General features: G+C 43.6%; 1 protein-coding gene and 1 long non-coding RNA gene across 4 annotated transcripts in view; one reads left to right on the top strand and one right to left on the bottom strand.

Moving 5' to 3' along the window:
• Nucleotides 1-202: 202 nt before the first annotated feature.
• On the bottom strand, nt 203-2206 carry LOC310687965. The gene is made up of 2 exons (XR_014516690.1): nt 2121-2206; nt 203-1090 (listed from the first exon to the last, which is right to left on the bottom strand). It is a non-coding gene; the product is annotated as an uncharacterized lncRNA (long non-coding RNA).
• HMGA2 (high mobility group AT-hook 2) overlaps nt 1593-16148 on the top strand; it is a 134479-nt gene continuing 119923 nt past the window's right edge. The window contains exons 1-2 of one of the 3 annotated variants that reach the window (XM_083463872.1): nt 1593-2475; nt 4920-5006. In XM_083463872.1, the coding sequence (XP_083319998.1) occupies nt 2338-2475; nt 4920-5006 (225 nt within the window). In that variant the 5' untranslated portion in view covers nt 1593-2337. Of the gene's footprint in view, nt 2476-2543; nt 3262-4919; nt 5007-16148 lie in introns of those variants that run through there. The other 2 variants (XM_083463871.1, XM_083463873.1) reach the window with 2 other exon arrangements.

The raw sequence follows: 16148 nt of genomic DNA, 5'->3' as shown, positions 1-16148 counted from the left end.
TGTTTGTGGCTTGCAGATCTCTAACACAGATTGGCTGCGCTTATGGGATAGCTCAGAATGTTTGTTCAGGAAACTTAAGCAGTTCTTAAACTTAAGCTCGGCTGAGGTTTAAAAACTTACACTGAGAAAAGATTGTAGGAGGTAAAGAAGCTCAGAGGCAAAAGGAAGGGTGCAGAATGAGCAATGGATTTAAGCGGGAATGTGGATAATAATAATAATTTTATTTTTTATATGAAGCAGGGTATGAGGAGAATAAGGTTTGAGATGAGCGGATGAGACTAATAGAACTGAGACATTGACAATGCCCCGGGCAGGCAAGGGGCTGTTGGACTACAACTCCCATTATCAGCCTCACCCAGCATCATTGATATTCAGGGATCATGATGGCTGTAATCCAGCACCAAGGGCACCAAGTTGGGCAAGGCTGGTCTAGAGTTTGAGGGCAGTTCTGCCATTTGAGACTTTTGTCACCATAGCATTGTGAACGGCAACCAGAACGAGCCAGGAAAGGCCACGAAACCAATGGAGAGAGGAGATAAATGAATGTTGTGTGGTGATTTTGATCCTAACTTGCCAGTTCTTTGACCAGTCGGTTCATTTCTTAAATGGTAGGAAAAAAGGATCAGAACTCACCCGTCAAATAAAAGTGATCACTAATAATAAAAAGTTATGTCAGAATATGGTCAACCAGGTATAAGAGGCTAAGCCATGGTTTGACTTGGCATTCCATGTGGACCCTGAATTGTTGCCAGTCTCTCCCAAGCAAACTATGGCCATCAAACCAAGAACCACCTTGGTTCTGGATAGGGCAGCAGGGCTGGGGAGACAGCAAAATGGATGCCATTTTTTTTTCCTTTGGGTACCCACAGCTTTGTTCATTCAGGCTAAGCCATTGTTTGGCTTAGCGTTAAAGTGTGAACCCAGCCATAGTTTGGTGTGCGCAGAGCAAGATTCTCAGAAGCAACCTTTTCTTTCTTTCTTGACAAGTGTCCACCGTGCCAACTTCTTTGGTACCTCTGAATAGCAGAAAGTGATGCTTTTCCCAAGGGGAAATCTGAGTCACCTTATTAGTCATTTTGAAAAATGCCACCTAGAAAAAGCAACCCCTGATTAATTTATGGAGGTTTTCAGAGGAGAAGAGCAGAACCAAAAACACACTGTGGCTGGCACAGAGCAGGAACTGTTAACCCCGGTAGATAATTTGAGAAGTACTGGTCTCTGAGGCCCAGTCCGACCCCAAAAAGGCTTGTTGTATGTGCTGGGAGGGGATTTCAACAGTATTTGGTGGCCTGGCCCCAAAATGGCTACCAGTACCAACATCTGACAGGTACCAGTTGTAGTTGCTGCATTCCTGCTGGGCACCAAAACTGATCGGCCACTTGAGGAGTTACAGGGGGGCTGCGCTTCCATCCATTGCTGCTATCTTTCTAATACTGTAATTTCTTTGGTCCAAAACCAGGCCCAACCGCCGTCCCCCCCCCGGTAGCTTTGCCGTCTCCTTTTCCTCATGGTGGCCTTTCCCTCCGCCGTCCCCCAACGCCCTCCCATTTCCCCATTTATTTGTTTTTTTAAAAAAACCTCACAACCCTCATCCCAGTTGCCACCGGGGGCAGGAATCTCCCCATCCCCAGCAGGCAGCTCACTCCCAGGCTCCAGCATCGTGGTGGTTGTTTGGGGGTGGGGGGAGGAGAGAGAGAGACCCTTGTCGTCCAATCCCTCCGCGCTTATCCAACTATAGCTCTATTTTCAAGCCCCCCCCCCCCGCTCCGATCTCTCTTCCTCTCCCGGCGTGCCTGATTCAAGGCAGCCGAAAGGCGCGCTGGGTCCTCTGCGCGTCTTTGCCATGCGTCTCCTCTGGAGCTGAAACGCACCGGAGGGCTGCGGAGCCCCCGCTCGCCTACGACGAGGAGCGCGCGCGTCCCGCCCGACCGCCCACCCTTCCTGCTCTCTCGTGGCGGCGTTGCAAGCCAGCCTCGACGTCTCTCCCCCCCTCCCCAGCCCCCCGAAAGCAAAAAAGGAAAAAAAGGGGGGAAAGCCCCCTTCCAAAAGCTGCGTCCTCCTGCCTTTCCAAATTGCAAAAAGAGGCTGCAGCAAACACCCAACACCACCATTATTACCACCGCCGCCGTCGTCGCCACCTCCTCCTCCTCCCTTTCTCCTTTTGGCAGCACCAGGACGTCCGGTGTGGTGCTTCTGCTGCTGCTGCTGCTGGGGGCAGCGCGCACGCGAGCTCGCCTTCGGCGCCTGCCGCTTTCTTCCGAGGTGCCTGGCCGGGCGGGCGGGCGAGCGAGCGCGGAGGCGACGAGAGCGCGGCTGCAGCCCAAGCCAGGAGCCACGATGAGCGCGCGAGGCGAAGGAGCCGGCCAGCCCTCGACTTCGGGAAGCGCCGCCGCCGCTACCGCCGCTTCCCAGGAGCAACCTGCCACCTCGGAGCCCCCGAAGAGGGGTCGCGGCAGACCCAGGAAGCAACCCCAAGTTAGTAGCCTGGACGCGGAGAGCGCGCGGAAAGCCGGGTTGGCGGAGGAGCGGGGGGGGGGGGACACACACCGGGAGGGCACGTGCCCGGCGGCGAGGAAGCGGCGCGTGGTTGGAGATGCGACGGTGGTGGTGGTTGCTGCTGCTGTTATTATTGTGGCGGCGGGTGCATTTGCTGACTGCGGGAAAGAGGATGGGGGGGGGGGGAGTCCCTCTTGGCGAGGACAGAGGGACGTGTGTGTGTGTGCTGGATTGTCCGTCTGTCTGTCTCTCCAGGCGCGCGCGCGCTTGCTTCTTTTTAAAAGGCGAAAACTTCCCTCGGCCTTTCTCTATTGTGTGCCCGGGAGGGTTTATTAGGCTCTGGAGCGCAGAGCAGCTCGGATCCCACCAACCAGCGCTCCGAGCAGATTTTTAAACTGGAGGGGTGTGCAAGGGGAGCAGCAGGCAGGCTGGGCTCCCCGACTGCCTTTGCTACGTCTCAGTCTTTTGTGTGTGTGTATAGTTGGTCTCCCAGAGGGCACTGCCGTCCCCGGTCCTCCTTATCTTGGCTATGGGGGGTTTAAAAAACGCGCCACACTCCTTCGGTGCATATGTACAAAAGGAGACCCTCCCTGATCGCCTGCATGTCTGCGTTATCACATTCCACCCCACGCACCGGGAAACTCGGCTTGCTTTTTTATTTTTTTTTAAAGGAGGGGTGATTCTGGCTTGGGAGACCCCCCCCCCCAATCTCCTCGGGCACTTTCCTGCAGTCCACAACCGAGCTGGGTTTTGCTCGCCGAGCATGTAAGAAAGACGCCTGGCTCTCGCTGCCTCTTTGCACAAGGCAGTGGGAACGCCAGAAATACTTTGTACTTCTCTAAGTAAACAGGCCAGTGGGGATACCGGGCTTTTTTCTCTACTACACACACGCACACAAGTCTGCGAATGCAACCAATTAAGCATTGCAGTTGTAGCTCTGCGGAGCCGGCATTGAGAAAACTGCATCCTGGCCGGCGTTGCTGCTGCTGCTGCTGCTGCTGCTTGCAGTGTTTTCGAGATCCTCGGAAATAGCGATCGGGCAATAGGGATACGCGAAGTGCATTTAAAACTTGACTTCCGCGGGCTTTTCTCTCCCCCCCCCTTTCTTTTTTTTAAAAAAAGTTTACTTCATTCATTATCGTCAAACCACTTCCTTTCAGAGCAAATCAGATGATCAGCAAACAGATCTGAGCCCAGAAACGCCTCTGAAAGGGCGCCTCTTAGAACGAGGGTGGATCAGCACCCCCAAAGTCCTCACGCCCAGCCGCTCCTATGTCCACCCCCCCTTTCTCGGGCGAAATGCAATAAAATACCTTTCGGAAGGATTGCAAGCCCCCTCCCCTTTCGTTACCTTTGTTGAGCTATCACGACGTTCCTTCCCTTTCCCAGCTCACCCACCTACTACCCCAGCCTGGTTTTTTTTTTTCCCCGCAAAAAGTGTGTGTGAGAGAGATTTGAGAATGGAATGTTTAGGGTTCCAGTGGATTTCACAGAAAGAGCCCCCCCCCATGTGTCTCCCCTCTTTCCCCCCTCCCAGTCAGTGTTCAGCATTGTTTCTGTTGTGACTCCTTTGGAAGGATATTGTGTCACTAAATTTCCTTTCTAGCCCAAGAGTTTACCAATAGGGAGAATTCCAAGACTCCTTTAACAAACTGAATTTAATTAGTCTTACCGCATCCTGTAATCCAAATGAAATGTTCAGTATTTGGAAGTGGATGTGGAGGAGATGGATATATATTTTCTTTTAGTCCATATGATTCACTGAATAAATATTTGGAATATCTGAAAACTGAAATCATATTCAGATGATGATTTTATTTACTATCAAACAGAGAAGCCATTGGGGAACAGAGTGAAAACAACCAGTGTTTTTGTATACCTTGAAGCCCAGGCTTACCAGGACAGTGCTCCACACAATATATGTTAAGCTATAGAACAAGACACAACTCTCTTTGTAACTTTCAGATTTTTTTTAAAGAAACCTATAATTTAAACAGACTTCAGTATTTTAAGTTCTTTCATATTGGAAATCTGCATCGAAATTAAACCTCTTATGTGATTGCAAATGTAAATTAAATGAGTAAATATAAATCGATTGTGAAAAGCCATGAATGGTTAGAATTGCAGACGTCATCCTTGATTATAAAGGTTGGGGAAGTTTATATAAAGAATGGAAAGAGTTATCCAAAGTGTCAGATCATACACACATTTTCATTAGTTTATCATTCACTTCCAGTAGGCATGAACAAATGTTTTAGTAAAATGCACTCACGTTAATGTTTTTCTGCTCTTTTTATTTTATTTCACTATTGATACCGATTGAGTAACTGACACTGTTTGTTTTGTGCATGTTAAGTGTCCTACCTTGTGTTTCAGATCTTTATTGAGATTCTTGCCACAATAGCATGTTTTCCTGTGTTTAGGAACCAATGGGAGAGCCATCTCCTAAAAGACCAAGAGGAAGACCTAAAGGAAGCAAAAACAAGAGTCCCTCTAAAGCAGCGCAAAAGGTGAGGTTTCCTCATATTACCACCCACCTATCAGTCAATGTCCAAAGGATTTCAGTTGCGGAACATCTAATCTGCAGAGTTTGTGCCATTTTAATAATATTTCATGAAGGGGTGTTGTAGGAGGAGCCAGTACATTCCGGGTCAGTTTTCCTTCCATTCTGAAATTAGCAATCCTTGGTTGCTACTTAAACATATTTAAGTTCTGCACTCTAGGGTGCTGCTGTAGAAGAAATAAAAATTGAGTGCTGAGAATTAAGTACATTTTGAATGTCTTATCACTAAAAATGCTAATTCTGCAGGCTTCTATGTTATATCCAAACTGTCTGCTGCAGCTGAGTGTTTCATTAAACTTGTGGATGGGCATAAAACCAATGATGCCTTGGTGAGAATCAAGACGTTTCTGAAAAAGTGTTAATTATCAGAAATTATTTTAGGGCGTGTTCTAGGGCACTATGCTAATTTATGCCTTATGTTCTTTGCTGGATTCATTTGGGAGGCAAGTTTTTGAAAGAAAATAGAAACCATTTTTTGAACCATCATTACATTTTGAATATTCTCAGGAGATGGGAGACACCAACAGATTAGTTGTAATGAAGGGGTGGTTTTTGAAAAGTTGGTTTTTGAAAAGACTTTCAGGTTCAGTGGAAGTGAAAGAACTTTTTAATCTAACAAATGTACAAATACCGGGCTAATAATATTATTATTTTTACCAGAAGAATACTAGTGACATTAAGAAACAGTTGTATGGAGCTTTGAAAATAAACACTGGAGTCATATTTCTGTAGACAAGTCACCCAGCAGTTAGCACCAGCACTCTTAATTTACAAGTACAGTGGTACTTTGGGTTACAGACGTTTCAGGTTACAGACGCTTCAAGTTACAGACTCTGCTAACCCAGAAATAGTACCTCAGGTTAAGAACTTTGCTTCAGGATGAGAACAGAAATCGAGCGGCGGCAGCGGGAGGCCCCATTAGCTAAAGTAGTACCTCAGGTTAAGAACAGTTTCAAGTTCTTAACGGACCTCCAGAACGGACCTCCAGAATGAATTAAGTTCTTAACCCAAAGTACCACTGTATATTGTTGAAAACAAAGTCTTACCAAACCTGGATGTCAACTGTGGTGTATGTTCTTTAGCTGTGTAATTGTTAGAAGCTATGTGGCAGAATGCCTTTTAGAATACTGTTGTGGGCTCCTCAGATTATAGATAATTTTTAGTATGGTGGTTTGTGCTTGTGTGAATCTGTCCTGTTATGTTTGATAGTTTTCAGGGTTATAAAATACCACAGCAAGTTATGATAAATTTTATTTTATTTAGGGACTGACTGTGGTCTTGTGTCTGTTTTATTTTAACTTTTGGATATCATTACAGAAAACCTTTCCCTTCTCTCTCTCTCTCTCTCAATTTGCTCTTCCCCTTTTCTCTCTTTAGCAGCTGAAGTTTAAAAAGGTATATTCAGCCAGCTAAGTGGTCCATTCCCTTTTGTTAAGGGTTTTGTCACCCTAGCCTCCCTGTAGCATTCTTAGTTGGCTGTTCCTTATGTAGTTTTTGAGCAGGGGTGGTTAACCTGTGGTCCTTCAGATGTTGTTGGATTCCAGCTCCCATCAGCACCAGCCAGCATAACCAGTGGCCAGGAATTATGGGAGTTGGAGTTCAATAATATCTGAAGGGCTGTAGGTTAGGTACCTGTGCTTTAGAGATATATATCTACAACTCAAAGTAAGTTCTATCATTTTGAACCTCTTAGGTTGCAATCATACACACACTTACATGGGAGCGCAAGTCCCATTGAACACACTGGGCTTACATCTGAGTAGATATAAGATTACATTGTAAGTGGTCAAGCAAAAATAAGTGTTAGGGATAGTCTTTATAATATGCAGTTAAAATTGCGTTTACAGCAAGGGACATTTAAACATTTATAGAGCTTAAACAACAAATAAACTTCCTACCAAACTTATTTTAATGCACACCCTATTGATTTCAGTGGGACTTAAAAGGATGCTTAGGATTGCAAGCCTATGGAGAAATAATAACCAGCCTACATTTGTAGGAACATTTTGGAATATAAAGTGAATTTTAGGCAGAATTACAGACTGAAGCAGTTTAATTTTGGAGCTGCAGAGTTTGCTAAGTTTGTGAAGACAAAAGCTGCTCACTATTGTTCACAATAAATTTAGTCAAAGGTCAGATCATTGCTATTAAAATACGGTAATTGATGATTTTAAAGGTACCAGTCTGACTTGACTTTAGTTTCTTCAACTGAATCATATCAACATTGCTTCATTTATGCTGGGTATAAATAATCAGTTGGGTGCCCATGGAAATGAATAGAAGTTGTCTAATATTGCAATGTGGCAGCTGGGCAACTACCATTCATTGAAACTGGGGCTATGTAAGATGTTCCAAATGGACATCTTAGTAAATAAACATTTAGTAAACCTTTCATAGCAAAAATCATAGTAAAACCTAGTAAAACCTGCATGCTGGTTGAACTCAAAACAAATGATCTCTGTCTGATATTTTTGTTTATGCAGTTTAAATGTTCACATATGAGTTGGTTTGTTATCTATTTTTAGAAAGTCAAAACTTGGTAGGAATGCTTGCATGTAAGGAAGTATATACTGTACAGTGGTACCTCGGGTTAAGTACTTAATTCGTTCCGGAGGTCCATTTTTAATCTGAAATTGTTCTTAACGTGAAGCACCACTTTTGCTAATTGGGCCTCCTGCTGCTGCCGCGCCACCGGAGCACAATTTCTGTTCTCATCCTGAAGCAAAGTTCTTAACCTGAAGCACTATTTCTGGGTTAGTGGAGTCTGTAACCTGAAGCGTATGTAACCTGAGGTACCACTGTATAACCAATCCTATTCTAGAGATCTGAGTGTGCATTTGGATGTACAAGTTGCCTCATTCATTCATTCCAATGGAGGGAACAGACCCACTTTTATGGAAGATGGTTTACACAGGTGTACCTTCTGCATTTGAATGAATGAGGAAACTCCATATATGAACAGCATGGTTGCGTTGCAACTTCTACACTTGTAAGAATTCCCTGGTTTTGTGTCTAAGGTTAAGGTTTACACCTTCGTGTGATGCTAGCATGACATACCACGCTCATCCTTCAGAGCATTTGGAATTATTGCAAAATATCTGTTCTTTAAACAAAAGCAAAAAGCTTCAGTTTTGAGGATGTCAACTCTTGGAAATCATTTGTATCGTTGTGAGGCATGCTTGTTCATTTTTTTAAAAAAGCTTCCATATGGTTTTATTTCCATCTTTCAAAGCAGTGCTTGTTCACTGCTGAAGAGCATTTTACCCTTAAAGATGGTTCTATATGCAGTGAAAAGTGGCTGGAATTTCTGTTGAAGAATGGGTGGCCTCTTTTTCAAAGGGAGCTAATTGAAATGTATTATGCCTACAACATGCCAGATAAACGTGCAAGGCTAGAATTCACAGAGGAGACCTAAGAAGGCACTCATGATTAATTGATCAGGTGTTCTCTTGCAAACTCTTGCACATCATAATTAAAAATGTATTACACAACTGACAGGGAATTTTTTTAAAAAAGAAATGCACATAAGGAGGTAGATTGCTTTGTTATATTTCAACAACAAATACCTTTAAATCTTTGTCTTGGAATGTTGATTGCTGTGTGTATTTAAAATTTCTTGGTGCATCGTGAGTTGTTGGTTAAAAAAAAAAACTTGCAAGGCTTGTGTCTGGACTTTGAAAACTGGCCTAAAGGCATTAAAAATCCCCAAATTGAGCTTGTTAGGAGATTAGCAGTGTGAAACTTGACAATGCATACAAAATGCTGCAGGAACATTTGAGCAATGTGTTTCATGCCCGCTGAACAAATCTCAAGAGTGTAGGCAGGTAAAAGCAGTCATGTAAAATCCATAACTAAATGAATTCATAATCTAATAAAATTTGTAATGTTTGAATCCATGCAGATATTATGGTGAGAGATAACAAATCAAAAGATAAGAAGTGCATTCACTGTGTTCATATATATTTAGATCTGTGCCCCTCCCCCCAAACAAATTCTGACGTTATTACTTGAAAACCTATTCTCTAAACATTTGGAAATGGGTAGCTTATGTTCTATAAAGGCACCCCGTAGACATATTTCTGAAAGGATATAAATATCACAGTTCCTGCTCTGCATGTAGGTTTTGTTGTTGTTCATGTTCTGGGCTTGAGCTTGATAAAAGCACAGAGATAATTAACACCTACCTAAGAGGTTAGAGGTGATGCCAGATCAAGTTCATCCTAGTTTTAAAAGTATAAATGTATTTTGAAAATAAATGTTTTATTAGGGTGAAATTAAATAATGAAGAGCAAGCTACTTTAAGAATAGGAATTCTTGTAACATTTGTATTGGGGCAAGACACATTTTGTGCCAGGAAAATGGGCTTGTGAGTCTTTAAAACAAGAAGCCAAGATTGTGCTTGAATATCCTTTAAATATGGTTATGTTTTCTATTCCTCAGTCAATTGCCTACAATCAGACTTGGACGATGAAGCATGATTCGCAAATGTAAACCTTGTCTATATGTAGACTGCTGCTTATTTAAGTTTGGGTGAAAAGAGAAGTCAATCACTTATTTTGCGGTCAAGATCACAAACACAGTGTGGCAGTTTTAACAGGGTTTTTATCTGTCACAGACCGATCATCTTTTTGTTTAAAAAGTGATTCCCTGGTCCAACGATGTAGCACATTGTAGAACTGGCTGTTGTTATGTTACCTTCACTTAATCATCTTCAAGTTATTCCTAGACCGTTGCCAGATTTGATCTTGATGATCTGGACTTCTTTTTAATGTAGTATATAAAACAGAAAATATTTGACAGATGACAGACCTAACCAATACTTCAGCGTTAGTTTTACCTTGCAATTGACTTTGCACCAAATGCTGTGACCACATTGGTAAGTGGACAATATGGTGGTTGAACAGATGGCTATAAATTGTGGTCCAGGTGAAGCAAGTCATGTGGTTTCTTTAGCATGTACAGTTTGTAACTGCATCCACATTGACTGTGCCACTGCAAAGCTATTTAAAGTCAACTGAGGTCTGGTGCAGTGAATGCTTGGTGAACTGGGTGTAAGGTAAAGCAGGCATTTGACTGCTTCAGCCGGTATGAATTCACTCCAGTTGCATTGTAAGCATGTCAGTTTGGCTCTGGTGACCGGCCTTTCGATGGGGCAGTTTTTGTAATGTTGCCCCTCCGTTTCCCCATAGAGGTTGGAGATTTGGTTGATGAGTAAGAGGCATATTTGACTTTCGTGGAGTGCATTAAGATGTTGACACGAGTCCAGCAGTAAGCAGAATACCAAGTTAGAGGCTGCAGGACCACTGGCTGAGGACTTGGACCAGGCCCCTAGCTTTGAGCCTGATACGGGTGAATAGGGGCTCCCTGAACTTGACAGGCAGGAGGCTACTGAAATGCAGTGGTGCCTCGCAAGATGAAATTAATCCGTTCCTCGAGTCTCTTCGTCTTGCGGTTTTTTCGTCTTGCGAAGCACGGCTATTAGCGGCTTAGCGGCTATTAACGGCTTAGCGGCTTTAAGAAAAAGGAAACAAACTCGCAAGAACTCGCAAGACGTTTCGTCTTGCGAAGCAAGCCCATAGGGAAATTCGTCTTGCGGAACGACTCAAATAACGGAAAACTCTTTCGTCTTGCGCGTTTTTCGTCTTGCGAGGCATTCGTCTTGCGAGGTACCACTGTGCATACTATAGCATCAGGACTTAATAGAAACACAGCCAAGACCCTCAGGTTGCACACAGAGTGGGAGACCGTGTAGTGAAGGGAAAGCACCTGCCTTCAGCTATGCCTTTAAGAGTCTGCAGTTCCTAACAAATGTGTCCTTTTATAGAAGAACTGGAATGAAGGCAGTGGCTCAACATGTCTTATCCAGCCCTTGTTGCAGCAAGCTGATCATTTTGAGCTCTGCTTTGTTGTACCCCATTGATTCCTCTTTAGGAATATAGTCTGCTCAGCGCGATTCTGAAACGCAAAGTCTTCTGTCTTGGAACGGATTAGAAACAACACACCATTTTCATGTCACAATCACATTGATTGTAGCACATCGGTTGTAGCAAAAGGACATAATCAGTGGATCTAAAATAATTGGTGCATAAATGCATTTCATGCTGTGTAGATGTGAGCGAAGCAGTGTGCAAGATTATACCAAGTTTCTGGGAACTGCAGGTGGTGAGGGTGGTGTTGTGTTCAGCGCCAGGCATCCTATAGACATCTGATTGCAGCATTCAAAATTCTCCAGGCGCCAGGAGCATTTTGCCCCCTGGCTATTGGCCACTTAGGGACACAGGTGGCGCTGTGGGTTAAACCACAGAGCCTAGGACTTGCTGATCAGAAGGTCGGCGGTTCGAATTCCTGTGACGGGGTGAGCTCCCGTTGCTCGGTCCCTGCTCCTGCCAACCTGGCAGTTCGAAAGCACATCAAAGTGCAAGTAGATAAATAGATACTGCTCCAGAAGGAAGGTAAACGGCGTTTCCGTGTGCTGCTCTGGTTTGCCAGAAGCGGCTTAGTCATGCTGGCCACATGACCCGGAAGCTGTACGCCGGCTCCCTTGACCAATAAAGTGAGATGAGCCCCGCAACCCCAGAGTCAGCCACGACTGGACCTAATGGTCAGGGGTCCCCTTTACCTTTACCTTATTGGCCACTTGCTGCCAAGTGAAGATGCCGGGGTGGCAGGATGGCGCCTGCCGTCTCCACCATCTGGAGGTGCGTACCTGGGGATCCTTGGCTCTTGACTGCTTTCACACAGCAGCAACACACCCTGTAGAATTCTATCCATTATATTTTATCTGCACAATGAGAATGAATTGCAGGAACCAAAAAATCGTTTTGAAAAATAGAACTTTAGAGCTGTCTGGTCCCCAAATGGCAACATTCTGTTTTGGTGATTGTAACACCTAGCTTACCGTATATTTCTCAGTTTCTAATACTGTCTGATTGACCACTGCAAGAACAGGGTGCTGGACTAGAAGGGCAATTGATCTGACCCATATATGTTCCTATGTTATTATAATCAACCATGTGTCCTAGTGCAAGTCAGCTGTGGCTGATGGCTTCTGTGATCATGTGGCTTTGGGTGTTATTTCTGATTGTAATTGAATGATGGCAGGCATTTTCCTCAGGCTCACCTCAGAGGTTACTCAGGCTAGATCTTTTTCCAAATTATTTCATGAACTGCTTACAAAGATATAAATCAGAGTCTGCTGTTTTGTTTCCAAAACAAAACAAAACAAAACACCTTTAAACCTTGTATCTAATCATTCTTTCCTTTTCTCCTGTTTATAGGAAAATGTATCAAACGTTGAGTTAAATCATGCCTCATCGTGTTTGGTCACATGCTGTGATGCAACACAACCAGAAGCAAGTTGCCTTAAACTTGATCAAGGTGTGAATAGAATTAGGCAGCAGATTGAATTGGTTAAGCAGCTATAGATTGCCACAGATCATGGGCATAACTTGTGATGACTTAACGCACAGTAATGGTAGAACTTAGCAAGGGGACCGTAACCCTATAATCAGGGCCGTGGAACCTCAGGCCTGGGGGCGGAATGTGGCCCTTGAAGCCTCTTTTATCTAGTCCCCAGAGCTCTCCCCAGGCCACACTCCCTACTGATTCTGCTTTGTAGCCTCCTGGAGTGTCCCCCCGTGACTGGAATGCATCCTTGAACTCTTAATAATGTCTCTTGCTTATACAGATAAAGAGGAGAGAAGGGTATGTGAGTTTATGTGGAAACTAGTGTAGTGAACGAAGGGGGGAAATTACATTTGTTTCTATGCCCACATTTGCCTCTGAACCTGCCCATAATTAGTGTGTGGCCTTGGAAAGCTTCCCAGGAGGGATTGGGTCCCTTGAGCTGATCTGGATAATGATAAATGGAGCAGTGGAGGAATCAGTTTAGATGTTGAGAGTGGCTTTGGGTATATGACTGAAGAAGTGTGGCTAGCCTAATGCTAGTAAACTTGCCAAATTGAACTGTTGGCACTTCTAGTAATATCTAGAGGAGGTTTTCTGTAGGCTGCAGGTATGGATTTACGTAAGTTCCTCTTTAAAGGCTACAAGAATACAGAGGCAAACATGGTGGAACTCTTTGCTCAGACGTGCTATGGCTACCTGAACTTTCACGGAGAGGGCTCCATCTCTCTGTTTTCACGAGCTACTACTACTATCAAGTTCAGTTGGAAGATGGATTCCAAATAAGATGTTGGCTGTGCAGCTGATTCTTGGCTATGCAGGACTCTCTTTGTGATTGGCTGATTGTTGGTCTTTGCAGAGAGGCCTGCTCTGTACTTTGAAGCCCTGATAATCAGCTGAGAGTTGGTGCTTCAAAGCACCTTGCCTCCAAATCCATTTCTGGCCCAGATTCAACTTCATATGATGTCTGTATATGATATTGGCTGTATGGCAGGTGGGCTTGGCCCAAGTGACGCCACAGGTTGGAGGTTCCCTCTCTGTTCTGTAGTCAGTGACTGGCCTTTAGTCAGGGCTACTGCATTGCTTTCTAGGTGACCAGTCAGCTCTCTTCACTCTGTTTGCCATTGGTCAGTTTTGAGTTAAGGAAATCCACTCCTTGTTACATAAGGCAGTTGTGCTTATTTTGGTTTATTTGGCTATAACTTTTGATAGAATAAAGATAACTCAGAACAGTTTGTTGCATTATAGTTTACATTAAATTATCCTTCTAGTGATATATACTTTTATTGTATTATTCTTAAAAAGACTGATGTGATGAGCCCTCAAACCTCAGAAATACAACTTTTCCTATAGGTTTCCACAATTTTGGCTATTAGTGTATCTAAGAAGGTTTAGCAGGATCTTTTCCCATAGAACATTTGAGCACAACAAAATCTGAACCATTGAGGAAGACCTAGCTCCGTTAATGTTCCTAGTAGCTTCATTTGTGTCATCCATTACAGAAGCATCCTCATATTACTGGTGTAAAGTTTTTGCCCCTCTAAGGAAAAGAAAAGTAACATGAGAACCCCCAAGAACCCTTGTAAGTCATGGCTGGTTTAAAATAGCCCTCCTCATTATCTTTGAGGTATTGTCGTATTGTCTGTTCTGTCTGGAATTGCCCCACATTCTAGACACAACATGAATTGACACCAAAAAAGTACATAAAATAAACGTTGGCTGACTTATTTTTTCCTCTAGAATACAAATCTGTGGTGGGTTTTTTCTTTATCCCTTTCTTGAGTAAAATAAAATTATACGTGAGGAATGTTGACTGTACCACATTAAGTGACTGGACGTTCTGACCTCTTAACAGCTTTAATCTTTAAGAAATACTTCTTTCCAAATAAAATATTTTTTGACTCAAAGGTCATCTGGTCCAATGGCCCGCATTGCAGGAATTTTAATATTGTGTTTTAATGTTGTAACTGACCCTGGGACCTTAGGATGAAGGGCAGGCAAATAATAATAATTATTTTGTTTTCAACACAGTTTATAATTGGGAATGAGTCTTCCAGTATTTCCTTTTCTTTCTTTCTTTCTTTCTTTCTTTCTTTCTTTCTTTCTTTCTTTCTTTCACAATCCCAATTGAGTTTTACTTAGGAGTAAGTCACACTTGGGGACGCGGGTGGCGCTGTGGGTAAAACCTCAGTGCCTAGGACTTGCCGATCGTATGGTTGGCGGTTCGAATCCCCGCGGCGGGGTGAGCTCCCGTCGTTCGGTCCCAGCTCCTGCCCACCTAGCAGTTTGAAAGCACTCTTAAGTGCAAGTAGATAAATAGGTACCGCTTTATAGTGGGAAGGTAAACGGCGTTTCCGTGTGCTGTGCTGGTGCTGGCTCGCCGGCTGCAGCTTTGTCACACTGGCCACGTGACCCGGAAGTGTCTCCGGACAGCGCTAGCCCCCGGCCTCTTAAGCGAGATGAGCACACAACCCTAGAGTCGGACACGACTGGCCCGTACGGGCAGGGATACCTTTACCTTTACCTTTAAGTCACACTTAGTTTAAGGTGGCTTAGCTTCAGTTAAACATGCATTTCTGGCCACATTCATACCTATAATTACTTGGGAATAAATTGCATTTAACCCAGTGGAACTTACTTTCAAATAACTATCCACGGAATTCGCTCACGTGCCTTTCAGAGTGGGGATATCATTACTTTCTGTTGGTTTATCACATCATTCCATATCAAAAAAGCAAGACCTGGAATGTTTCAGTGTTTTCTTCCTCTCTCTGAGAAATGTCTGATGTGAAAAATACATCTTTGGGGATGCGTAAAAAGAGTGTTCCTCTGGAACGATATTCATTGGCAGTACAGCACATAATCTCCGTTAGGACTATCTGAGCAGAAAAGTAGGAAGATCTAGTTCCTCATTATGTATATAATTGACTTTTAAATCATGTAACTACATGAAAATGAGCAAAGTACCATCTATTAAATGATTAGCTGGTGGCAAATATCCAAATATCTCTTTCAATCTCTGTATTTTTGGAGTGGGGGTGGGGGGAATGCAGTGAACCATCACCCTTCTCAGAAAGTGCCATTGTATGTTCTGTCTGTTTTGTGATATGCCATTATGTGATTATCTTGACATTAGGTAATACAAGTGATCTGTGCTTTGGTAACTTCCGTTCAGATTACTACAATGCTCTCAAAGGCAATGAATGTACTGCAGGAAAGCTTTAGGAAGAGAGTATCAGCCTGGGGTTTCTTGGACACTTATGCTTGCCTGCATTTCTGATTGTAATCTCTAACCCCTTTTTTCAGATGCAAAGTCGGGTTTTGCAGCTAATTGGGGACTTAGTCACAACTTATCCTTAATTAAGAGGGACGTATAGTTTGTTTGCTTGTTTGCTTTCTTTCTTGCTTACTCTGAAAGCCTTAGCTCTCCCAGGAATTTACCTATTTATTTATTTATTTATGTATGTATGTATGTATGTATTTATTTACTGTATTTTTCACTCTATAAGACGCACCAGACCATAAGTTTTTGGAGGAGGAAAATAAGAAAAAAAGTATTCTGAATCCCAGAAGCTAGAACAGCAAGAGGGATCACTTCGCAGCAAAAGCAGCGATCCCTCTTGCTGTTCCTGGCTTCTGGGATAGCTGCGCAGCCTGCATTCGCTCCATAAGACGTACACACATT

This window comes from Podarcis liolepis, assembly GCF_965112155.1.
Source record: "Podarcis liolepis genome assembly, chromosome: 10".
Taxonomy (NCBI): Eukaryota; Metazoa; Chordata; class Lepidosauria; order Squamata; family Lacertidae; genus Podarcis; species Podarcis liolepis.
The sequence above is the reverse complement of the archived record's forward strand: the minus strand, read 5'-3'. Positions and strand labels throughout refer to the sequence as shown.